The sequence below is a fragment of the Corvus hawaiiensis genome, unplaced genomic scaffold (genome assembly GCF_020740725.1).
Source record: "Corvus hawaiiensis isolate bCorHaw1 unplaced genomic scaffold, bCorHaw1.pri.cur scaffold_95_ctg1, whole genome shotgun sequence".
In the NCBI taxonomy this organism is placed as follows: Eukaryota; Metazoa; Chordata; class Aves; order Passeriformes; family Corvidae; genus Corvus; species Corvus hawaiiensis.
The window spans coordinates 96,806-122,128 of record NW_025963388.1 but is presented as its reverse complement, the minus strand read 5'-3'; the positions used below and the strand labels follow the sequence as shown (position 1 = coordinate 122,128).

General features: G+C 57.1%; 2 protein-coding genes across 2 annotated transcripts; both read left to right on the top strand.

The window, feature by feature from the left end:
- Positions 1 to 2,925: 2,925 nt before the first annotated feature.
- On the top strand, positions 2,926 to 17,574 carry LOC125321136 (zinc finger protein OZF-like; the record flags this gene model as incomplete). The annotated part of the gene is made up of 4 exons (XM_048293532.1): positions 2,926 to 2,939; positions 15,205 to 15,303; positions 15,716 to 15,797; positions 15,983 to 17,574. Coding segments are annotated over exons 3-4 (1,647 nt in total), but the record flags the coding sequence as incomplete, so codon positions are not given.
- Positions 17,575 to 19,123: 1,549 nt separating this feature from the next.
- On the top strand, positions 19,124 to 24,605 carry LOC125321135 (N-acetylmuramoyl-L-alanine amidase-like). The gene is given in 10 exon segments (XM_048293530.1): positions 19,124 to 19,175; positions 19,414 to 19,566; positions 19,569 to 20,270; positions 20,813 to 21,023; positions 21,394 to 21,455; positions 21,458 to 21,611; positions 21,613 to 21,711; positions 22,352 to 22,512; positions 24,035 to 24,153; positions 24,510 to 24,605. Coding segments are annotated over 10 exon segments (1,809 nt in total).
- Positions 24,606 to 25,323: the final 718 nt, after the last annotated feature.

Sequence of the window (25,323 nt, the reverse complement as noted above, 5' to 3'; positions counted from 1 at the left end):
TGCTCAGCATGGAACTCACACCCTCTGAAATGCATCCAAATCCCTGAAGATATGCTTTTGCTCTCAAGCTCAGTGTACCAGCTTACCCTCTCATTTCTGCATAGCCCAAACCCCCTTGCAAACATCCAGCAGCTGCTTGTCAAGAAAAAGTCCTAGAACAAAAAGCCACTGCTGGCTTTCATAGCCCCTTTGCTGTCTAGGAACTAGAGGCAACAAGCTAGTGATACGCACTTTCTTTCTCAACTCCATAGAGCGCATCCTTCTCTCAAGGTGGCACAGTCCTTGGCAGAAGTGAAGCATCTCCAGCTGCAGTTCAGACCGAGACATGTGCCAGGACAGGAAACATTTGCTGACCTTCCCTCTTCCCTGTGCAACAGGATTCTCGCAGCCCAGTCACTTTCACACACCTTCGCTATCCCTGAGTCCAAGCACCTAAAGCTCCCACAGACAGACGTGTCACGAAGGAAAACGTTCCAAAAGCACCCCCTTCTCTTATCAGCATAGAAATTGAGCACAACACGCTGCGGCACTGAACCTTCCTTCTCAGATAGATGTGCTGTCACACTGTTCACTCTCACAGCTCGGCTGATGATGTCCACCAGCTGTTCTCATAGAAAAAGGCTCTAGAAGAGAAAGTTAGTGCTGGGCTGCACCTTCCGCTTGCCGCATGTAAGCCACACCAAACTCACTGCTGCACTCTACTCTGCATCGTGTTCTCTGCAGCTCAGAAGCGAAACCTAACCGCATTTGTTTCCACAGAGGGCTGGAGGATCAATGGGTAGCAGCACAAACAGCTGTTGTTGAACTTTCTCTTTGCAACTGCTGAAGTGAATTCAGCAGGCAGGTGAGTGGCAGGCACACTCCTCTCTCAGCCTGTACACTGCGCACACAAGCACGGTGCCCTGCTCCTTTGTTCCTTCCCTTAGGTGCCCTGGACACAACTGAAGCCTAGCAATGGCATTCAGCTGACACAACCACTGTGTGGCACCCGCCCATACGGCATATGAATCAACATATACCATTCTCACATTTTCTTTTACTGCCAGTGATACAGCATTCGATTCTCCTACCTGTGCACTTCCCAATCCTTCGTCTACCATTCCTGTTTCAGTATCTAAAGCCACTGCTCTATATTTCCACTTACCATTAAAGCATTTGGCTGAGTCGTCAGTAAAACAGCCACCTTTTACTTTGGAATTTGAGGTGAAGGCAGGGGCTGCCAGTATAGGGCTAGGTTTGTATGGTTGTTGCAGAGCTAACATGTCTGGAGTTAGAGTTATTTGCAATTCTGTAGGCTTTGTTGGCCCCTCAGAAACATCCATTTGGTCTGATATCTCTGAAAGGCAGGCATGCCACTTGTGAGCTGTGGCTCTCTGAGCTATGCCCTCAGGGGGAGCCGAGCCTTTCTTAACACTGGTTAACAAATTGAAAGGTCCTTGGATTTTCACAGGCTGCTGCTGATGATGATGAATTTTTTCTCCTTGTTTGAGGGCTCTGGTCAGAGACAATAATCCTTTTTACAATCAGTGTACCTCTTTTTAGTGTTTCTTAGTGCTGTGGAGCTAAACCCCAGGGGCCGTTTTGGCCTGTGTGGTCCCTTTTGGGACAAATGACAGTAAGATCTGAATAGCCAGAGATCTGCCGGGATGAACCACGCTTCTCATAGAGATATGATGGAACTCCGTTTATTCTATTGTCAGTCCCATAGTTATACTCTAATTCCCCAAGCACGCATACGCAAGCTCCATACTATTGGTTTACAGCCACTGTTCACACGGCCTTTAATAGCAAGCGATTGGTTACAGATTAATATGCACGCGACTAACTAACATAAGTCTTTCTCTTTCTATGGTCAGCATCCCCCTTCGCAACATCCCGTCGGCTTGCCACATCAGCACTGCTCTTCTCTTTTTTCTCTAGTCAAGGACAGTTCACTAATCTAGCTTGGATTGTGCACGTACACATGTCCCTGTTCACTCGGCCATTTCTCTACAGTTCTGTGCTCAGTGAAACCCCACTCAGCTATTATAGGATGACTGGGGTGAACTGGCCCAAGTGATTGCTCTGTTTTCAATTCTTCTATTAGTGTTTGCAAAGCCTCTTTGTGGTTATCAAGCCACTCCCACTTTTATGTTTCCTCATTACTGTGTATAAGGGTCTTTATTATTTAGAGATGCTATTCTAGAAAACCCAGGGACATGATTTCTCCAGTATCCCAGAGTGCCCTTGATTTGCTGCAGTTCTTTTTTTGTTGTGAGGGTAGGTTTAGCATCCAATTTTGTGATGGTTTCATCTGGAATCAAACTTGGCCTGCGACCCACCAAATGCCTAAGAATTTAACTTCTTTAGAGGGTCCCTGACACTTGGCTGAGGGCACTTCTCTCCCCTCCTCACTCAATTTATTACAGAATGTCATGGGTTAGCAAGCATAGTCCCGGAAGTGATGTTCTTGCAAAGAGGTGCTTATAGCTCCTCTATGACCTGACGGAACCTATCAGCTGGCTAGTTTGAATATGGACAATTTTTTGAGCCACTTAAAATTTTGACCACCTCTGTGATCTACACTTAAGAATAGTCAAACCCCAGGCAAAACTCGCTCTCACTTCTGGTGCTGGGACAGGTGGCTGCGGCTCCCGTACGAGGTCCTGCGGGCCCGGCCCAGGTCCTGCTCAGGCCAGGCCAGGCTGGGCCACAGCCATCCTGGAGCTGTGTGGCCCTGTTCCACCCGCGGCCCCCACAGTCCTGCTACGTGCAGACAGCGCGGCCCAGTTTCTCCATCCCTCTCCAGTGCGGCTGAAGATTCAGCTGAAGCTGCCCTGCTGCCCGGCAAAGATCATGTCACCAACAGCTATAAGTGAAATTCCAGCTGCAAGGCCCGGGTGAGATTTACCCTTTTAGTGCTGTGAAGAGCTGAAACCCTGAGGGAGGAGAAAGAGGAGGTGCTTAAAGCTGAAATTCTGTTGTAAAGCTGTGGTGGTGACAGACTATGATATATCAGAGTACCCATTGTAATTTCATGAAAGCATGGGGGGTGGAGCATTCAAACTGTACTTGTGAGCAAAAGCACCTGTGCTGGAATAAGCAGATGCTGAAGCAGCTGTAATTTGATGAGAAGTTTGAACAGGGAGAGATGGAAGTGATGAGGACTCTTGCTCCAATTGGAAGGAGAAGACCTCAGTTCCTAGAGATGCTCCCAGAGACAGTCTTAGAGATGAAGATGATGAGGACTCTTTGCTCCCAGGGACAGGGGGAGGGCCTCTGTTCTTAGAGATGAAATGCTCCCAGAGATGGGTGAAGAGAACTTTTGTTTCTGAACAGTTCAACCTTAAAAAATGGTACCCCAGTAGCTCAAGAGTGGACCCTCAAAAGCAGTTGTGGGAAAAACTGCAAGTCGGGGGAAGGGTCTCTCACATGCAAGCAGAGAACCAACATGGGCGGCTGTCTCGCTGTGATACTGGAGCCATGAGAGAATTTCTTGTGGAGATGTCTCCACAGCATGAGCAAGAGAGACTCCTCTTCCTAAGTGAACTGAACGAGGTTATTATGGAAGTGGTAAACTGACTGAACATCTCAAGGGTTGTGTTTTTACAGTGGGAGAAGGGGGAAAGGCAGGGGGAGGAGAAGTGTTCTGAAGGTGTGGTATGATTTTTTTTCTTTCTTTTGGGTTTGTTAATAAACTTCTTTATATTCTTTCAAGTTTTGTGCCTGCTTTGCTTTCTCCTAATTCTTATCTCACAGAAGGTAAATAGTAATGAGTATTTTGGAGCAAACAGGAGGCCACAGCAAACGATGCTCCCTCCCCCACACCCTCCCCTCTCCGTGTTCCAGAAGGAATTGGATGAACTGTATTCTTCTCTCTGAGTCGTCTCATTCAGCATGAGCAGCTCAGCACCAGGAGCTGAAGGAGCTGAAGCCTTAGGCCACAAGAGCTGAGCAAGAGGAGACTTTTAGAGCCAAGTAATGCTGCTACCATGAGCCTGGCTGAATGCAGAAGACAGAATCCTGGAATTACAGAATCCTTCCTGTTGGGAAAGACCTCTGAGCTCATCAAGTCCAACTGTTAACCCAGCACTGTCAAGCCCAGCACTAAACCACGTCCCTGAAGTGCCAAGGCCTGAACAAGAGGCCTGACTGAGGCCTGAACAACAGGCCCTGAGCCAAAGGTGACCTCCGGATGAACCTTCCAACCAAAGGTTATCTTTGTATCTCCTCATTACTGAAATATGCATGGTCATTAGCATTGTGATAGATGTATCCACTCATTAGTGAAACATGTATTGACCTTTCTGTGTTTAGAAGCCGGACAAGGCCATGAAATCCGACATCTGGCCTTGTTTGGGGCTGTATGGTCAAAGTCAGCTCCCTTGGCTCCTCCTTGAGCCCTGGCCAGGCTTAGGAGGAAGCCAAGAGGAGGATGAAAGCAGATGTTCCCGCACTGGAAGTGCTGTCAGTTTGTTTCTTCAGCACTGTCAAAGCTGGGCCCTCTCCCAGCGGGGTTGGAGCCTCAGCTGTGGCTGGAGGCAGCTGCAGGAATTCCCAGTGTCCGGGAGTGGCTCTCCAGTCCTTGGCTGGGACAGCTTCCCGCAGCTGATGGGTGGCTCTGGGTGATGGTAAAGTCTGAGGGTAAGTGGGGCTGGATCTTGGTTAATCACTGCAGGCAATCTTTGGTAGGATTTTTTATGTGCATTGCCTACCTTATCCTTTTGCAATTCTTTGCAGATTTGCATTCTTTAAATGACACAATCCCTTCAGGTGGTGTCTGTGTCTTTGGTGCTGACCCTGCCCACCAGCAAAACAGGGCCCCATCCTGCCTGAGTGCTACCTGGGAAGACAAAAACCCTCACTCCGAATGTCCCCCCTTCCTTCTTGTTCCCCCCACTTTATACACTGGCCATGATGTCCTGTGGTCTGGGATATCCCTGGGGTCAGTTGGGGTCAGCTGTCCTGGCTGTGACCCCTGCCAAGCTCCCCCGCACCCCCAGCCCCTCCCCAGCGTGGCCGGACGAGGGGCAGGAAAGGCCTTGGCTCTGTGCAAGCTGAGCAAGAACAAAACCATCTCTGTGTGAGCAATGCTGTGCTCAGCACAGAGCCAAACACAGCCCCAGAGAAAGTCCTGGCAAGGAAATTCCCTCTGCCCCAGCCCACAGCAGCACCCCATGGCCACCCAGCATCAGCACGGCTCCACGGGTTCCTTTCCATGGCCCCGGCCCTGGCCACGGGACCTTGGGCTGGTGGCCACGGCAGCCGCCTGTGGCCCAGGGCTCGGTGCCCGTGTCCATGGCAGCAGTGCCCGGCCACGGGCCCTGAGTGCAGGTGACCGTGCCAATGCCCATGGCAGCGGGGCCAAGCGTTGGTGTCTGTGGCACCAAAGTGAGGAACGGGTCCCTGTGGCCGCTGCCGTGGCACCTGAGGGCATCAGCGAGTGTCACTGCAATTGTAGCTGGCACCAGCCCCGGCACCGCTCTGTCCTGAGGGCTGCCATGGCAGCCGAGGGCAGCCACAGCTCTGCGGGCAAGTGGCCACGGAGCCTGACTGCAGCAATGGGTCCTGGGGGCGTTTCCAAGGGAACTGGAACTGATGAGGGTTGCCATGGCATCCAACCCCCTGGGATGTCACACAGCCACCCTGTGATGTCACAACCTGCTCTGTGATTTCACAACCACTCAGTGATGTCACAGTCTGCTTTATGATGTCAGACCTCTGCTCTGTGGTATCACAGCCTTATCTGCGATGTCACAGCTCACTCTGTGATGTCACATAACCACCCTGTGATGTCATAGCCACTCTGTGGTGTCACACCACCCATCTGTGATGTCACAGTCCTCTCTGTGATATCACACAGCTGTTCTGGTATGTCCCAGCTGACTCCATGATGTCATACAGCCAGCCTGTGATGTCACAACCCACTCTGCAATGTCACAGCCAGTTCTGGGATGTCACAGAACCCCTCTGTGATGTCACACCAGCACCCTGTGATGTCACAGCCTGCTCTGTGATGTCACAATTTCTCAGTGATGTCATAGTCTTCGAGATGATGTCTGATCTCTACCCCATGATGTCAGAGCCCATTTTGTGATGTCACAGCACCACTCTGTGATTTCACAGAACTGTTCCATGATGTCACAGTAGACTCTGTGATGTCATACAACCACCCTGTGATGTCACCACCCCCTCTGTGATGTCACAGCCTGTTCTGGGATGGCCCAGCCCTCTCTGTGATGTCACACCAATACCCTGTGATGTCGCAGCCCACCCTGTGATGTCACACAGCCCCTTTCTGACATCACAGCTGCTCTGTGGGTCTGTGACACAGGCACAGAGGTGTTACCTGTTGGGGAAGATGAAACAGGAAAGCCTTGGAAATATGATTGCCTGACAAAAGATTTTGGGAATATGAAAACTATAGGCAACATCGAAATGAAAGCCACTTTTGAAATACCAGGTCTTAGTTACTGAACAACTAGAAAACAATGGTATGGCCGACTGAAGTAATCCCCTCTTGATGGAACAATACCCTCTGCTTGCAAACAGGTCCAAGGGTCAGAGCAGACCCTACTAGCTCAGCAGAAGGGGTCCAAAGAGTAGTTTTTAGAAGTTAAGATGTAACACTCTATGGTAATATAAGAACTCTTATAGGCTGTATGTAAATGCTATAGGATTTGTATCTTGTATTAGATTGGTTAGTGACAATTAGAATATTCAGTGCAGAAGATGATTTATTGTATTGTAACCAGGACTTCAGACATTCTCATTCACATTCACATTCACATTCTCATTCTCACTTCTATTCATTCTCTCTCTTCTATTCATTCCTCTCTTCCACTTCTACTCTTGCTCCTACTCTCTCTCTCTCTCTCTCTCTCTCACCCGTTCACTCTCTTGCTCTCTTGGGCCTGCTCAGAGCTGAGTCTACCAGCTCTGAGCAGTGCCCCAATACCCACGCCCTTTACAATAAACCGGCTGTGTCCCAAGACCTGCCTATAGAGATCTCTCGTCTCCATCCGTCACCGTCTACGTCCGGCCGTCCTGACTGGACCCCAGAACCCCCGTAACCTACAGTTACCAAAACTTCAGTGAAACAAAACCTCCTCAGCACCAGCGCAGCACGAAGCAGCAGCATTCTTTATTGGGCCGGATGCACGAGGGGAGAGCCCCTCCCAAAGTCGTGTGTGCCGAGTTCAGGAATGTTCCTGTTTGCAGACTGTTTCACAGACACATTCCCAGATTGTCCCACCATAAACACACACACGATAATCATTTCCCCAAAATCATTGCATATTTCCCCCACCCCTTTGCACATCTGTTCTTCTGCCCTGGAGGTCTCTTTGGGGGTCCCTGGTGGTCAGTGACCCCAAAGCCATCCCTGACTGCCCGGTGAACTGGTGAAAGTTGGCACACCTGGGCTGGTTGCTGCCCACAGAATCAGCCTTGTGCAGTTCCATGGCCAGTGGCTTTTGGAGAAGAAGCATTGTATGAACCTACCAGGTGCAAACGATTTTTCATCTGGCAAATTTCCCCCCCTTGGAGGTTGGGAAGCTTCTCTTCCCTTCAAGCCTTCCTAAGCCTCACTCTGCTCCTTTACTCACATCCCACGAGTTCCTCGGTTGCTTTCACAACCATGTTCTTTACACAGCTCAAAGCAAACGTCATAAGCACAAGTATTGCTGTGATCCCAGTTAGACTTTGCAAAAGTGAGGCCAACCATCAGTCAGGGAAAATCCAAGTCCCTTAAATATTTTATTCAACCACTTATTTTATTGTGGGGGGTTCAGAGTGTTGCCACGGAGAATGGCTCTGTCTGGCGTGGGGCCTTGGGAGAGACTGGCGGGCCGCATCTGGCAGAGGCAAGACAAAGAGCAGGAGGCAAAACAAGGAGCAGGATAGTTAACGGGAGATTGGGCGAGGAGATTGTAATCCGCGGTCCTTGGACATGTAAAACATGTAACCCTAGACACCGAATTTCTGTAGCTGCTGGACTGTTAGTTTGTAAGGTATATAAAGATGTGCCTTGTACAATAAAATTTGGCATTGCAGGCACCCGGCGAAGTCCGTGTTCAATCGCTGACGAACGGCGTCTCCATGTGAGGAGTTTATTACGCGCCGATCTGCGCGTCGGTCGGCGAGTGTTGTGAATGTATTGTGATGTTGGCTTTTCACATGTCACTTAATGTTAGAAAAACTTTCCCGAGGTTCTGTAATGTAATACATGACATAGAATGTCTATTGTTTATGTAGTCAATTGTCATAGGTTAGCAAGCATAGTCCCGGAAGGGACGTCCTTGCTAAGGGGTGCTTACAGTTTCCTCTGGGAACTGACAGAACCTATCAGCTGGCCAGTTTGAATATGGACAATTCTCTAAGCCACTTAAAGTTGTGACCGCCTCTGTGATCCACATTGAAGAATGGGCAAACTCCCCCTCCAAGCCCTCTCTCGTTTCCGGCACTGGGACAGGTGGCTGCAGGGCCCGAGCAGGGCCCAGTGGGCCCGGCCAGGCCCTGCTTGGGCCAGGCCGGGCCGGGCCACGGCCATCCTGAAGCCATGGACCTGTTCCAGCCGTGGAACCCCCCCCACTGCCTTGCCGTGGGCAGCCGGAGTGGCTTGGCTCTCCCCCCTCTCCACTTCGATAAGAAACATTCAACATTCCAGCTGCAAAGCTGCAAGGCTGAGGTGAGAGTAACCCTTTTATTGCTGTGAAGAGCTGAAAACCTGAGGGAAGAGAGAGAGGAGATGCTTAAAGCTGAAATTCTGTTGTGAAGCTATGATATATCAGAGTATCCTGTTGTAATTTCATGAAGATATGGGGGGTGGAGTGTTCAACTCGTAAGCAAAAGCACCTGCGCTGAGATAGGCAGATGCTGACGCAGCTGTAATTTCATGAGAAGTTTGGACAGGGAGAGATGAACCAGATGAGGACTTTTGCTCCAAACGGGAAAGGAGGAAACCTCAGTCCCTAGAGATGAACCAGATGAGGACTTTTGCTCCAAATGGGAAAGGAGGAAACCTCAGTTCCTAGAGATGCTCCCAGAGATAGTCCTAACGATGAAGATGAGGAAGACCCTTTGCTCCCAGGGAAGGAGAAGGGCCTCTGTTTTTGTTTCTGAACGGCTCAACCTTAAAATTGTACCCCAAAAAACTTCAAGAGTGGACCCTCGAAAGCAGTTGCGGGAAAAGCTGCAAGTCGGGGGAAAGGACTCACATGCAAGCAGAGAGACTCCTCTTCCTAAGTGGACTGAACAATATTTGGAAGTGGGCGGCTGTCTCGTTGTGATAATGTTTTCATAGCATGAGCAAGAAGAGACTTCTCTTTCTAAATGGACTGAACGAGGTTATTATGGAAATGGTGAACAGACTGAACATCTTAAGGGTTGTCTTTTCACATTGTCAGTGGGAGAAGGGAGGAAGGTGGGGGGAGGAGGAGAGTTCTGAAGGTGGTATAATTTTTTTTTCTTCTTTTAGGTCTGTTAATAAACTTCTTTATATTCTTTCAAGTTTGGTGCCTGCTTTGCATTTCTCCTAATTCTTACCTCACAGCAGATAAACAGTAATGAGTATTTTGGACCAAACCACTACACTAAATTGGTGTTTCCGCCCGGTTACAAACTGAACCCGCGACATCAATTTAGAAAAGATAGGCAGAGAAAGTCCTCACATTCCTGGAGTGTCTTATCAGAGAAGAAGAAAACCAGAAACCAGAGAAAAGAATTTATGGAGAGAGCAGAGACAGAGTGGAGCCAAGGAGGGAGATAAGGCTGATGAGATGATACACAGAAACTCCAAAGAATTTATGAATCATGCATGATTGTGATGAATATGCAATAAGAGATGTACAGACGACCTTTTGGATGTAGAGGTGTGCCTTTGGCTCTCTGCCAAAGCACTCAGCCGTAATACCCTTTTTGCTATTTTCTCCGAATTGTCCCTTTTATTAAACTTTTCTTAAAATTTTATAAAGAATGAACCTCGTTTTTCACAATAGTAAGAGAGGCAAAGAGAAGGGAATAGAAAAGAAAGAGAGAAATGGAAGAAGAAGTGGGCGTGGGGGGGTGGGGGACAAGGAGGGGTGACAGGGGTTAGGTGGAAGCACATCACCCACGCGAGGGTCGCGATGACATCTCGTTGCTCCCCTCCATCTGCCCTGCTGGTGCTGAGGGTCCCCCGTGGCCGCCGTGGCCACACCACCACACGCCACACGCCACGCCACCACACCGCACGCCAAAGAGTACAGAACTCTGTGGATTAATATACACTTCGGGCCAGGTGGGAACGCCCGCGTCTCCCCTGCAGGGGCCGGCTTGGCGCTGTCCCCGGCAGCACTGAGGGTCCGCTGCATCATCTCTGGTGCTCTGGGGCAGGGTCTGGGGATCCTCTGAGGGGCCCCTGTGACGGGCCATGTTACCCCTTCTGCTGTGGATAAGCTCCCCCCCCGCCCCCCGTGAGGACCCCTCGGCTGGGCTCCTCTGCACAGTGGAGGATGGGCGGTCACTGCGCCTCTGACCAGAGGCGTTTCCAACACACCCAAAGCCTCTCCTCCCCCCGCCCTTTGGTGGAGGGTCTGTTCGAGCCTGGCAGCTGATAGCCCTGGGGCTGCAGTCTCCACTTTGGAGGTGTTAAGCCTGTGCTCCGTGAATGTCCCCAGCCCTGAGTTGTTACTTTATCTTCATCAGCGAGCGGTGTAAGGCCTCACTCAGGGCCCCATTCAGGGTTCGACAGTCTTCTCTGCAGCTTTTGTAATATAGTTTTAAAAGTCCTTCAAGAAAATGTTTAAGTCATAATCTATAATATTTCAGTCTCTGACACCGCCTCAGACCCGCCCCAAAACCACCCCAAAATCAACCAAAGCCTCTCAAATCTGCCCCAAAATGCCCCCAAATCCCCCAAACTGCCTCCAAACCCCCCAAATCACCCCAAACTCCTCACCCACGACGTCCATGTGCCCTCCCCGGGACCCTCCCCAGGTACTCGGCCACGGAGATGTCGCTGGTGACGTCGAGCTGGAGGATTCGCAGGGTGGCCCCAAGGGACACCCTGGGATTGTCCCCCACCGCGACAGGTCCCGCATGGTGGCCAGGACTGCCACCCCAAAATCCCATCAGGGACCCCAAAAACCTCAAAATCCCATCGGGGACCCCAAAATCCTGTCAGAGATCTCAAAAACCCCACCAGGAGCACCCCCAAACCCGCCACACCAGGTGGCCAGAACTGCCACCACCAAAAATCCAAAAAATTCATCATAGGGTCCCAAAACCACACCGGGATGGGTCCTGCATGGTGGCCAGGGCTGTGACCCCAAAAACCGTCGGGGACCCCAATAAACCCAAAAATCCCCAAGGACCCCAATAACCCAGGGGGTTATAATGACCCAATATAATAAACTAAATAACCCCCCAAAAACCCAATCAGAGACCCTCCCAAACCTGATGGAACAGGTTCCATGCAGCCAGGAATGTGACCCCAAAAGCATGTCAGGGACCCCAAAAATCCATAAGGGATCCCAAAAATCCCATCAGAAATCCCACAGAACAGGTCCCAGAACTGAGACCCCAAAAGCACGTCAGGGACCCCCAAAAATCCCATCAGGGTCGCCCCCAAACCCGGCAGCACCAGTCCCGCATGGTGGCCAGGACTGCGACCCCAAAATCCATCAGGGACCCCAAGACATGTCAGAGACCCCAAAACCTATCAGGGACTCCTTCCCCTCCCGCCTTGGGGATATTTGGGGACACCCTCCTCACCCTCCCGCGTCGGGGACAATCCCGGAGTGCCCCCTCCCGCCTTGGGGACATTTGGGGACACCCCCCTCAGCCAGGGAGCGCCGCTGGGGGTCCCGCGCGAGCCGCACGGCCACGGCCAGGCCGATGCCCGAGGAGCAGCGGTGACAAGGACAGTGCGCGCCGGGGGGCGGCCACGGCTGTCACCCCCCCGGGCAGAGGCTCTTACCGGGATCAGCGCTCGCGTGTGTCATAGGTTAGCAAGCATAGTCCCGGAAGGGATGTCCTTGCTAGGGGGTGCTTACAGTTTCCTCTGGGAACTGACAGAACCTATCAGCTGGCCAGTTTGAATATGGACAATTCTCTAAGCCACTTAAAGTTGTGACCACCTCTGTGATCCACATTGAAGAATGGGCAAACTCCCCCTCCAAGCCCTCTCTCGTTTCCGGTGCTGGGACAGGTGGCTGCAGGGCCCGAGCAGGGCCCAGTGGGCCCGGCCAGGCCCTGCTCGGGCCAGGCTGGGCCGGGCCACGGCCATCCTGAAGCCATGGACTTGTTCCAGCCATGGAACCCCCGCCACTGCCTTGCCGTGGGCAGCCGGAGCGGCTTGGCTCTCCCCCCTCTCCACTGCGATAAGAAAAATTCAACATTCCAGCTGCAAAGCTGCAAGGCCGAGGTGAGATTAACCCTTTTATTGCTGTGAAGAGCTGAAAACCTGAGGGAAGAGAGAGAGGAGATGCTTAAAGCTGAAATTCTGTTGTGAAGCTATGATATATCAGAGTATCCCGTTGTAATTCCATGAAGATATGGGGGGTGGAGTGTTCAACTCGTGAGCAAAAGCACCTGCGCTGAGATAGGCAGATGCTGATGCAGCTGTAATTTCATGAGAAGTTTGGACAGGGAGAGATGGACCAGATGAGGACTTTTGCTCCAAATGGGAAAGGAGAAACCCTCAGTTCCTAGAGATGGACCAGATGAGGACTTTGGCTCCAAATGGGAAAGGAGGAAACCTCAGTTCCTAGAGATGCTCCCAGAGATAGTCCTAACAATGAAGATGAGGAAGACCCTTTGCTCCCAGGGAAGGAGAAGGGCCTCTGTTTTTGTTTCTGAACGGCTCAACCTTAAAATTGTACCCCAAAAAACTTCAAGAGTGGACCCTCGAACGTGGGAAAACCAATTGCTATCTGTGTGTGACCTTGAACAAGCTGCAAGTCGGGGGGGAAGGGACTCACATGCAGGCAGAGAGACTCCTCTTCCTAAATGGACTGAACAATATTTGGAAGTGGGCGGCTGTCTCGTTGTGATAATGTTGCATAGCACGAGCAAGAAGAGACTTCTCTTTCTAAATGGACTAAACAAGGTTATTATGGAAGTGGTAAACAGACTGAACATCTCAAGGGTTGTTTTTTCACATTGTCAGTGGGAGAAGGGAGGAAGGTGGGGGGAGGAGGAGAGTTCTGAAGGTGGTATAATTTTTTTTTTTGTCCCCTTCTTTTAGATCTGTTTATAAACTTCTTTATATTCTTTCAAGTTTGGTGCCTGCTTTGCATTTCTCCTAATTCTTATCTCACAGCAGATAAACAGTAATGAGTATTTTGGACCAAACCACTACACTAAATTGGTGTTTCCGCCCGGTTACAAACTGAACCCGCAACAACGTGGCACCGCAGGACCGGGATTAGGATCGGGATCGGAGTCAGCCGCCCCCGGGAGGAGAGAAAAAGGGGGAAAGGGGGAAAAGGGGGAAAAGGGGGGAAGAAGGGGGGAAGAGGGGAGGAGAGGGACAAAAAGACGGGGACAAAACGGGAGGGAAAAGGCGGGGGAGGGGAAGGGAATCAGGGACAAAAAGGTGGGGGAAAGGAGGGGAAAAGCGGGGAAAAGAGCGGAGAAAAAAGCGGGGAAAAAAGCCGGGAAAGGGAAGGGACCCTCCCTGAGCTGTCCCCGAGGGTGGGGGAGATTTCGGGACATTCTTGAGGACAGCACAAAGCGTGGGGGGAGCTCAGGGGAATGCCCCCCCTCACCTGGGGACCCTAAATCCACCCCCTTCCCTTTCCAGGGGACTTTGGGGACCCCAAATCTTCCCCTCTTCGAGCAGCCAGAGCGAGCTCCGAGCTCCGGGATCGGGCACCGGACAACCCCCGGCCACTGCCCAGACCGGCCACAGGGCACACCCAGGAAAAACTCCGCACTCCGAGCTCTGGGACCGGACAGCGGAACTCTCCGGACCGAGCTCCGGGCTCCGGGACCGGACACCGGGAACCTACCAGGGACCCCCAGAAACGGCTCCGAGCTCCGGTACCGAGCACCGGGGACCCCCCCAAGACCGTCCGGACCTACCAGAGACCCCTCGGGCTCACTCTAAGCACCAACACCGGACCCTAGACTCACCGGGGACCCCCGGACCGGGCTTTGCGCTCCGGTACCGAGCAGCAAGTTCACCCCGGGTCCCCCCAGGATCACCCTCCGACCCCCGCCACGCTCCTGGCCCTGCTCCCCCCGGTCCCAGCACGTACCGAGCGCTGTGGGGGGGTCCCCACGCCCACACCCCCCCGAAAATCATCCCCAGGGAGGGAAATTTGAGGCCACCAGAGACCCTGGAGTGGGGAGGGGAAGGTTTGGGGTCCCCAGAGACCCCTGGCAAGGGGAAATTGGGGGAGTCCAGGGGGGATTTCGAGGATCCTGAGGGCTACTTGGGGGGGGGCGGTTCCCAAAACTTCAGGGAGGTCCCCAAACTCCCAGGTGGATTCCCAAACTTTCAGGTGGGTGCCAAATTCACTGGGTGTGACCCCAAATCCTCGAGAGGGTTACCAAACCTCCATAGGGGTCGCGGTGGGTCACCAAGCTCTGGGGGAGGGGAGGATCCGGATTGGGGGGTCCCCAAGTCCCCGGCGCATCCAGGAGGAGGCTCAGGAAGGCTCCTCCGAGAACCGCGCGAAAAGCGCTGTTATTTGCATAACCCCGCCCACACTCCCCAAAACAACCACAAATCCCGCCTTGTTATTTGCATAACCCCGCCCACCGGCGTCAACCAATCACCGCGCCGAGTTCGCACGGTTATTTGCATAACCCCGCCCCCGCCGTGGCCACGCCCAGCGCCGGCTGCAGCCGCCTCGGGTCCCCGATTCCTCCCAGTTCCCTCCCAGTGCTCCCAGTAGGAGCCGTGCTGGGAGGGATCGTGCTCCCAGTTCCTTCCCGGTGCTCCCAGTATCCCTCGCAGTGCTCCCAGTAAGAGCCGTACTGGGAGGGATCGTGCTCCCAGTTCCTTCCCGGTGCTCCCAGTATCGCTCGCAGTGCTCCCAGTATCGCGCCCAGTGCCGCGCGGGGCGGGGCCGCTTTGGGAACCCCTCCGGGCACAGCGCGGCTGCTTTGGGGTGTCGGAACCTGCCCGGGCCGGGGCAGGAGCGGAGGAGCCGCGGGAGGAAGAGGACGGAGGAGGAGGAGGAGGAGGAGGAAGAGGAAAAGGAGCAGCGGGAGGAAGACGAGGAGCAGGAAAAGGAAGAGGAGGAGCAGCAGCAGAAGCGCGCGGTTCCCCCGCCCGGCCGCTGAGGCCGCAGCTCCCCCGGCTCCGGCAGCATCGCCCCCCCGCATCCCGAGGTGAGCGGGGAGGGGGAGCTCGCCCCAAATCCATCGGGGCTCTCCGGGAGGGTTTTTTTTTGGGCAGGCGATGTTTGGAGCTTTCAGGACCCCAAAGCTGAGCCGGAAATGCCCCTTGGGGGAGTCTTGGGGTGTCCCAAGTGGCGATTGCCCGGAGGGGAGGGGGCGATATCGGTTTTGGGGATTTCCGGGAGAGGCGGGGGGTGGAAGGCGGGAGCCCCGGAGTGGGGAGAGCCGAAGGGGCGATCCCGGAGCCGGGGGACCCCCGGCAGCCTGGAGGGGTGGGGGAGGCTGGAGATGAGCGGGGTCCGGGCCCCCGGAGGCTGAACGGGGCGGGGACTTCTCGAGCTGGGCTTGGGCAGCAGCAGCACCAAACCCAAGGCGCTCAGGCCTTGTTTTCCCCCCCGAGCAGGATTTGCCATCGGCAAGGCGCGGCCGGATGGAGGAGGAGAAGGCCGCGAGGAAGAGGAGGATGCCCCGGGAGCCGCAGGCAGGTGAGGAGGAAGTCAGTGGCCCTTTCCCCTCTGTCCTGCTCCATCTCCCAGCCCAGCATCGCCCCCGGCTGCAGGACAACCCCGCTGCCGACGCCGTCCTGCTGGGGACGGACTGGGGGGATCTCCTTGCCCTTCCCTGTGGCACGGAGTCAAATGCCATCCTCTGCTTGTCCTTCCTCCCCCAGACAAGGAGCTGAGCACGGAGCCCAGGGAGGACAAATGCCCGCGACAGAAGCTGGTGGGAGAGGCCGTTTTGAGCGGCTCCACGGCGCAGGAATGCAACGGGGAGGAAAAGCCGCGGAGATCCCGCACGAGGAGGGTCTGCAAACGCAGCCCAAGGAGCTCTGAGGAGGAAGGACCCTCGCTGGGCCGGGAAGGCGGCCGGAGATGCGGCCGGAGGTCGGAGCTGGGGGTCCATGAGCAGCCCCACGCTGGGGAGAAGCCCCACAAGTGCTCAAAATGTGAGAAAAGCTTCAGCCAAAGCTCCAGTCTGATCCGCCACTGGAGAATCCACACGGGGGACCGGCCCTACGAGTGTGTGGAGTGTGGGAAGAACTTCAGAGACGGCTCTTACCTGATTGACCACCAGAGGATCCACACAGGAGAACGTCCTTACGAGTGTGGGGAGTGTGGGAAGAGCTTCAGGCGTAGCTCCGACCTGACTGTCCACCAGAGAATCCACACCGGGGAGAAGCCCTACGAGTGTGGGGAATGTGGGAAGAGATTTAACATCTGCTCCAACCTGAGCCGGCACCAGAGGATCCACACGGGGGAGAGGCCCTACGAGTGTGGGGAGTGTGGGAAGAGGTATCAGACCAAATCCGATCTCGTCGTGCACCAGCGGACGCACACCGGGGAGAGGCCCTATGAGTGTCCCGAGTGTGGGAAGAGGTTTCCAAGCCGCTCCACTCTCGTCGTGCATCAGCGGAGTCACACGGAGGAGAGGCCCTATGAGTGTCCCGACTGCGGGAAGGGCTTCAAGCAGAAGTCTACCCTTGTTGTCCACCAGTACATCCATACCGGGAAGAGGCCCCACGAGTGTCCTGAGTGTGGGAAGTGCTTCAGGGAGAGATCCCGCCTGATCCAGCACCAGAGGATCCACACCGGGGAGAAGCCCTATGAGTGTGAGAAGTGCAGGAAGAGGTTTCACACCAGCTCCCATCTCCGCTTCCACCAGCGGACGCACACTGGGGAACGGCCCTATGAGTGTCCCGAGTGTGGGAAGAGGTTTCAGTGCAGCTCCAGTCTCCTCGTGCACCAGCGGATTCACAGAGAGGAGAGGCCCTTCCGCTGCCCCGACTGCGGGAAGGGCTTCAAACGCAACTCCACCCTCGTCACCCACCAGCGCCTCCACACCGGGGAGAGGCCCTATGAGTGTCCCGAGTGTGGGAAGAGCTTCATCCAGGGCTCCAGCCTGATTGTCCACCAGAGGATCCACACAGGGGAGAGGCCTTACAAGTGTGGGGAGTGTGGGAAGAGCTTCAGCCAGAGCTCCAGCCTGATCGGCCACCAGAGGATTCACAGCGGGGAGAGGCCCTACGAGTGTCCAGAGTGTGGGAAGAGGTTTCCAAGGAGCTCCAGTCTCCTCGAGCACCAGCGGATGCACACCGGGGAGAGGCCCTATGAGTGTTCTGAGTGTGGGAAGAGGTTTCAGACCAGCACCTATCTCCTCCTGCACCAGCGCATTCACATGGAGGAGAGGCCCTTCCGCTGCCCCGACTGCAAGAAGGGCTTCAAGCACAGATCCACCCTTGTCACCCACCGGCGCATCCACATCAGGGAGAGGCCCTACAAGTGTCCCCAGTGTGGGAAGAGGTTTCAGACCAGCTCCAATCTCCTCAGACACCAGCGCATTCACAAGGATTAGAGGCCCTTCCACTGCCCCGACTGCGGGAAGGGCTTCAAGCAAAAGTCCTACCTCATCACCCACCGGCGCATCCACACTGGGGAGAGGCCCCACGAGTGTGGGGAGTGTGGGAAGAGCTTCTGGGAGAGATCCGACCTGATCCAGCACCAGAGGATCCATACCGGGGAGAGGCCCTATGAGTGTCCCGAGTGTGGGAAGAGCTTCTCCAGGAGCTCTCACTTGAGCCGACACCAACGGAGGCACCGCTGAGGGCAGCCCTGCGAGTGCCCCGAGTGCAGGAAGAGCTTTGTGCACTGCTCCAACCCCATCCCCTGCGGGAGGGTCCGTGTTGGATGATCCCCAGTGACCCCCGTTGGGCAGAGCCCCAGAGATCCGTGGTGCTGGTGATCCAACCTAAATCCATCGTTTTCATTCTCTCTGGCCCACGGGCGTCTTCCACAGCCATATGGGGATTGACTGGGGCAAAACCCACAATTTTGGAGAGAATGGCATGGAAACCCTTCCAAAAAGGATTCTTCCCACCCACCCAAGCACATGGATGCTCAGCTGGCACAGACAGGGAAATGCTTTTGGTTTGGCCTTGATTTTCTTTTGTTTTCTGTTCATCCGTTCGAAACACCTGAAATTGGGGTAAAAATAAAGATGTTGAACTAAGACGTGGATGGAGACATGGGGGGACATGGATGGGGACATGGCCATGGGGGGGGACTTGGGGGGACATGGCCATGGGTGGGCACCTGAGGGGACATGGATGGGGACTTGGCCATGGGTGGGGAAACAGCCGTGGGGGGAGACAGGCATGGGGGTACATGGAAATGGATGGGGACACAAACTGGGACAGCGCTGGTGCCACCATGGTGCCACCACCATCGTCTCGGCCATGGCGAAGCGCTGCCCAATGCAGTTCCTGCCACCATGTCCCCACTGTCACCACCACGGTGTCCCAGCTGAATATCACCACCCAGTAGGGTGGGTGATGGGGGCACTTGTTCAGCTGGTGACAAGTGGCCCAGAAGCGGGTGACAGCCACCAGGGTGTCCCAGAGCCACCACAGTGGCAGGGCCAGTGTAGAGGTGCCCAGGGCCACTGTGCCCAGGGGACTTCAGCCTGGGGACAGGGCAAGGGTCAGTGTCAGCCGTGGGGTCACGTGGCCCCATGCTGGGTGTCACCGGACACATCCTGGTGGCAGTGTCCGCACAGGTGCGGTGACATTGTCCCCCTGATGTGTGTCCTGGTAGCTTCGTGTCCCTTCCCCTCCATGTGTCGCTGTCCCTGTCCCCTTCCGTGTGTCCCCGTCCCCTTCCGTGTGTCCCTGCCCCTCCCCCTACGTCCTTGTCCCTTTCCCCCTGTGGGGCCGAAGTCCCCGAGGTCCTGGGACCGTATCCTGCAGGAGGTCCCCACGTCCCTCAAGGTGTCCCCGTGTCCCGCAGGACATTTCTGTGTGCCCGTGTCCCGCAGGATGTTCTCGTGGCTGCTCCTGGTGCTGAGTGTCTGTGCCCGCCCCGGCACATGTAGGGACAAGCCACGGCAGGACGCCAGGACCTCTTTTGGGACTTTTCCCTCCAATTTGTGTCCTTTCCCCCTCTTTTGGGTCCTTTCCCTCTCTTTTGGGTCCTTTCCCCTATTTTGTATCCTTTCCCCCTATTTTAGGTGCCCTCCCCTTGCTTTTGGCACATTTTTGGGTGCATCACCCCTTCAACCCCCTCTGACCCCTTAACTCCCCTCACCCCCCAGCCGCTGTCCCCCCAGGTGTGTCCCCAGCTGTCCCCCCACGCCACGTGGACTCGCAGCTCGACATCCTGGACGCTCTCGAGTCCCTGGCCTGGGGCAGCTCCCCCGGCACCGCTGTGGCCTTGGGGAGGGGGCTGGGGGTCTGCAGCACCCTGGGCTGCCGGGCAGTGCTGATGAGCCTTTCGGGACCCCTGAACACCCCCCAGTTGTCACCCCAGGCCATTGGCAGCTCCTGACCGAGCTCCTCTGCCACAACCTGGTGACAGCGGAGCTCGGGGCGGTGCTGGCCCCTGACGGCTCCGTGGTGGCCCTCAGTCCCCTCCTGGTCGGCATCGAGGTGGGGCTGAGATCTGGGGGGTTTGAGCGACCCCTCCCCACCCTGGACCCGCCCACCGACCTCCTCTTGGCTGTCACCATCGCCGAGGCTTTGGGGACATCCTTCCTTCTGGCGCGGGGGGGTGACAACAACGCCACCGCGCTGGGACCCGACGGCTGCTGGGACAATGTGGAGAACCCCCAAAATCACACCTTGAGGGGTCCCCCATCCCCTGTCCCCGACCCTGTGGCCATCGGGGCCCTGGATGGGGTGGTCCTGGGGGTGCGGCTGGCCCGGGGACCCCTCCTGGTGGCTGAACAGCTCCGGGGCTACTACAGGACTGGGAATGGCTCGGAAGCGGGGAGACCCCCCAGCAGTAACCGGCGCCGGGATTTTGGGGCGCTGGTGGGACAGGAACGTCTGGAGAAGGAGGTGGCGGTGGTTTTGGGGCTGCTGAGGACGCTGTCGCCCATCCCGGAGCTGCTGAGGGACGTGGGGACACAGGAGGTGGCGGCCGTGGCTCGTTGGGCGGCGCGGGAGTTCAGCGAGCGCTACGTGGGTACGGGCGGGGTGGCACCTCCTGAGTGGGGGTGGCACCCCCTAAACGGGGTTGTCACCTCCCAGACAGGGGTGTCACCCCCTGAATGGGGTTGTCACCCCAAAAGGGGGTTGTCACCTCCCAAATGGCAGTTGTCACTGCAGAAATGGGGGTTGTCACCCCACAAAGGGGGGGAGAGGGTTTGGAAGGGGCCACCACCACGTCCCTTGGGTGGCCACTACCATGTCTCCTGGATGGCCACCACTGTGTCCGCTGGACACCGGCCACCTCCATGTCCCAGCCAAGGGACCCCCTGAGCAGCCACTCCCTGTCCCCTCGATGAGTCCCAGGAGGGTCCTTCAGCTGGACAAATGCCACCGTCCCCACATGGACACTGCCGTGTCCCCAAGGACCTGTCCAGCCCCTTGTCCCCACATGGACTCTTACCATGTCCCCAAGGAGCTTCTTGTCCTCACAAGGCCTCTGCTGTGTCCCCAAGGAGTTCCTTGTCCCCCCATGTCCCCAAGATCTCAGGGGACACCTCCATCCCATTGTCCTGGCAGAGTGCCCGGCCATCGTGCCCTGCTGCCTGTGGGGGGCCTGTCCCTACCGGGGCACCCCGTCCCTGCTGCGGCCCCCGCTGGGCTCGGTGTTCCTGCACCACACCCTGGAGCCGGTGCGGCCCTGCCGGTCCTTCGGTGCCTGTGCCAGCGCCATGAGGGACATGCAGCGCTTCCACCAGGACACCTGCAGCTGGGACGACATCGGCTACAGGTCACCGTCACCCCCTCTGGTTCCTGTCACCTCCCATGGGCCCTGGCACCCCCTTTGGGGCGGGTTATTGTCCCCCTGTGGGCACTGCCACCCTCATTGTCACCCCTCACAGTCCCTGTCACCCCCATGGGTCTCCGTCACCCTCGGTGGTCCCCATCACTGTCCCCTTGCATTCCTCATCACTGTCCCCTCACTGTCCCTCACTGTCCCCTCACTGTCCCCACCACTGTCCCCCCACTGTCCCCTCACTGTCCCTTCCCAGTCCCCACCACTGCCCACCACTGTCCCCATCACTGTCCCCCATGGCCCCCACCACTGTCCCCCACTGTCCCCTCACTGCCCCCTCACTGTCCCCGTCGTGTCCTCGCAGTTTCGTGGTGGGCTCGGACGGGTACCTGTATGAGGGCCGGGGGCGGCACTGGGTGGGTGCCCACGCCAAGGCTACAACACCTGAGGCTTCGGCGTTGGCATTGTCGATGACTTCATGGCCACCCTGCCGGACCCCGACACCCTGGCCCTGGTGCGGTACCAGCTCCTGCCCTGTACTGTCCACTCTGGCCATGTCCAGCCGGACTTCACCCTGTGCGGCCAACACTGACTGCCCCGGCAACGCCCTCTTCCAGGAGATCCAGAGCTGCCCTGGCTTCCAGGGGACACCGGTGGCCCTGGGGCTTGGGGTGGGTGACCGGTGGGGTGGGTGGGATGGGGTTTGGGGTCATCTTGGGACTGACCATGGGTCTTGTCCACTCTGCAGTGAGGAGTGGCACTGGCTGGGCTGGGCTGGGCTGGATGGGGACGGGAGAGGTTGGACACTGGTCTAGATGGACACCAGCCCAGTGTGGATGGACACTGGTCCAGCAGATGTTGGTCTGATGGATCCCAGCTGGACCCTGGTCTGGATGGACACTAAACCCATGGATCCCAGCTGGACTCTGCTCTGGATGGTCCCTGGCCCTGCAGCCCCCCAGCCTGGCAAGCCCCAAGCCCAGATGACCATCAGCCTGGCCACATCCTGGCCCACCCCACTGGCCCAGCAGCCCATCCCAGTAGCCCCAACCCCCCCCCCCCCCCCCCCAAAAATAAACCCAATTCCAGAACATGAGGTCCGGGTGGTCCCTGCAGAGCAAGGGGGAAACTGAGGCACGGGCTGGAGGTGGCTTTGAGGTGCTGGGAGGGGACATCGGGAGGGACTGGGGGCCACCCTGGAGACCCCAAACCCCCGTAAATGAGCACCCAGCCCCCAAATTGCCACACGCAGCACCGCGAGACCTCCACCCATCATTTCGGGGAGACTCCAGGAGCCACCGCCACCCCTCAGTCCCTTGCAGGGGTGACCCGCAGTGTCCCAGCGGTGTCACCGGTGGGAGCAGCGGCATCACCTCCCGGGGCAGGGGCGGAGGAGGAGGTGAGGGTGTGACAGAAACTCCTGCCCGGTCACACGGGGAAGCCGCGACAGGAACCGGGGCCGAGCGCGGGCGCAGCAGCGGAGGTACCGCGGGAGGTGGGGACACGCGGGGACGGTCCCCAAAGTCCCCTCGGTCCCCTCGGGGGATGCCGCGGCCGGGACAGCGCGGGGGATGCGGGGTGGGGGAGGAAGTGGCGGGGGGACCCCAAAAATGTTGTCACCCCCCTCCCCCCGGAGGATGTGGGCCACCCCCGGCTTTGGGGCGCTGGTGACAAATGGGCGACAAAAGCGCGGGTGGCACCCCGGGGATGTCCCAGAGAGGGGGTCCCGCGGTGCCACCGAGCCCCCCGCGCTGAGCGGCACCCGCGGGTGACCAAGGGGGGCTCAGGGGGGTCCCCGGGACGAGATGGGGGTGCGGGATGGGGGGGGAGGGGAAGCACGGCCGGGGCGCGACAGAAACGCCTCCGGTCCCGTCTCCGCCCGGGGCACGGGGGTGGCAGGGCACCTGTCACCCTGTCCCCTTGTCCCCCTGGCACCCTGTCCCTGGCAGCGGTGGGGGCTGCGAGGGGCTGGCGTGGGACCCCACAAATTGGGGACACCCTAGGTGGGCAGGAAAACCCAAACAATTGGGGACCTTTTGGGTGGGCAGGGGCATCCCAGGGATGTGGGACCCCTCAAATTGGGGCCCTTCAAGGTGGGGATGCCAGGTTAGCGGTGCCCATCCCACCACCCCCCAAATCCAGCCCCCTAATTCATTCCCTCCATCCCACCACCCCCAAACCTACCCCATGAACCCCCAATGTTGACTCTCCTCCCCGCACTGATGGAGGTCGAAGCCCCCCCGGCCACCCCCGACTGATGATGGGTGATGAGTTATGGGGTGATGGGTGTGGGGTGATGAGTTATGGGGTGATGACTTTTGGGGTGATTATGACAGGTTGGGGGTGCTGGGTGATGGGTTGGGGGTCTATGGGTGATGAGTTATGGGGTGATGGGAGGGAGGTGCTGGCCTGGCACAGCCCCCCGGGCTGCCCAGTCCCCCCAATCCCCAGGGGCTGGTCCCGCCCCACGTGTCCCTGTCCCCGCATGTCCCCGTGCCAGGGCTGGCACTGGCGGTGGCACCGGGCCAGGCCCCGCGGCACCGGCATCGGGACCCGGAGAAAATGGCTTGGTGCTGTCGGGGCCACCCACGGAGCGGGCACAGAGCCACCCCGGCCTGGCCCCACTCGTGGCCTGTCATTGTCACACTGCCATGCCCCCCCAGCACTGCCACCCCATGCTCATGTGTCCTCTGGCACTGCCACATTCATGGTGGCACCTCCACAAGCGTCATGGCACCCATGGTGGCACCTCTGTGGCCATATGTCCCTTGGTGTCACCCACGGTAGCACCTCCATGGCCACCTGTGCCCTGCTGCCACCACACCCACGGTGGCACCTCCATGGCCATGTGTCCTTTGATGTCACTCAGGGGGGCATCCCCATGGTCACCTGCCCCCATTCTGGCACCTCTGGTAGCATGGCCAGGCCACATGTCCCCTGTCACTGCCACGCTGCTCGTGGGTGGCAGGGACACTGGGTACCCACACCCTGTTCTGTCCCCTCAGTGACCCCCATGAAGACGTACCTGCTGCTGCTGGCTCCAGTGCCCCCCGATGCCATCGTGTGGGATGTGTCCCAGTTCTCACTGGTGGACGGACACCTGGTACCACTGGGCAGTGACGAGGTGAGTGGGGACACTGGGAATGTCCCCTGGAGTGCCAGGGTGGCACCATCTGACCCCGCGGTGTCCCCAGGGCTCGTGGCAGAGCAGGACCTGCACCAGGAGCCCCATGTCCAAGGCCACCAACCTGTACCCGGTGGGCAGGAGGGATCCCGGTGGGGACACAGAGGTGCCAGTGGGGGGTGGCAGGTGGCATGTGAGGCACAGAGACCCTCGGGTCACGCTCTGTGCGGGGCACTGGGGCGGGCACGCTGTGTTCCGTGTCCTGTGTCATGCCCTGTGCCATGTGCCATGTTCCTGTCTCCTGTGCCATGTTCTGTGCCCCGTGTCCTATGCCCTGTGCCATACCCTGTGTCCAGTCCCAGTCCAGTGCCCAGCCCCAGTGCCACAAAGCCAAGCACTGCTCACGGACAGTCCCCACTGCAGTCCCAGGCAGCTGCCTGTCCTTCCCATAAACCCAGGACTGTGGACACTGGGGGCCCCTCCCCCTCTGCGGGGGCTTTTGGGGGCACAGGAGGGACCAGAAGGGGTGGGGAAGGGAATAACAATAGAAGGGGGAGATTTGCGGATGGGGGCAACAGAGGGACACCCCAGAAACCCTCTCAAATTGTCCCCTTCCCTCTCTGACTGGCCGAATTCACCCCTAACATGGCTTCAAAGTGCTCCAAATCTTGTCCACCAGTGAGGGGGTCGGTGGGGGCACCAGGACACACCTGTGTCCCAGCAGCTGCGTGCCCAGCCGGGAGCAGGAGCAGGGCTGGGGCTGCTCCCAAAGTTCCTCCACCCCAATGACACAGCGGGACATGGGCTGAGGGGGGGCTGGATCAGGCTTTCTTGTCCACCTGCATGCCAGGAGGGAGCACAAAATCTACCTGCATTCTCTGCAGCATGCCATCCTGGAGCAGAGCCATTCCCAAAGGGAGCAATTCCCAAAGGAAGCCGTGAGCCCGTGACAAGCCAGTGCCGCAGTGGGATCCTAGCAGCACCTGTGGAAGCCGGGAGAGAGGAGCCCACCTGCAGCAGGTTCCTGCCAGCATTAATCATCCCGTGGCTTCCCACCAGGGTCTCGTTGCTTCCAAAAGGCCCCACAGTGTCACTGTGGCCCCTCGGTTCCACCAGGTTCCATAGCGTCACAAAGGGTGAATCGCTGCAAACCAGGCCTAGAGACGCTTG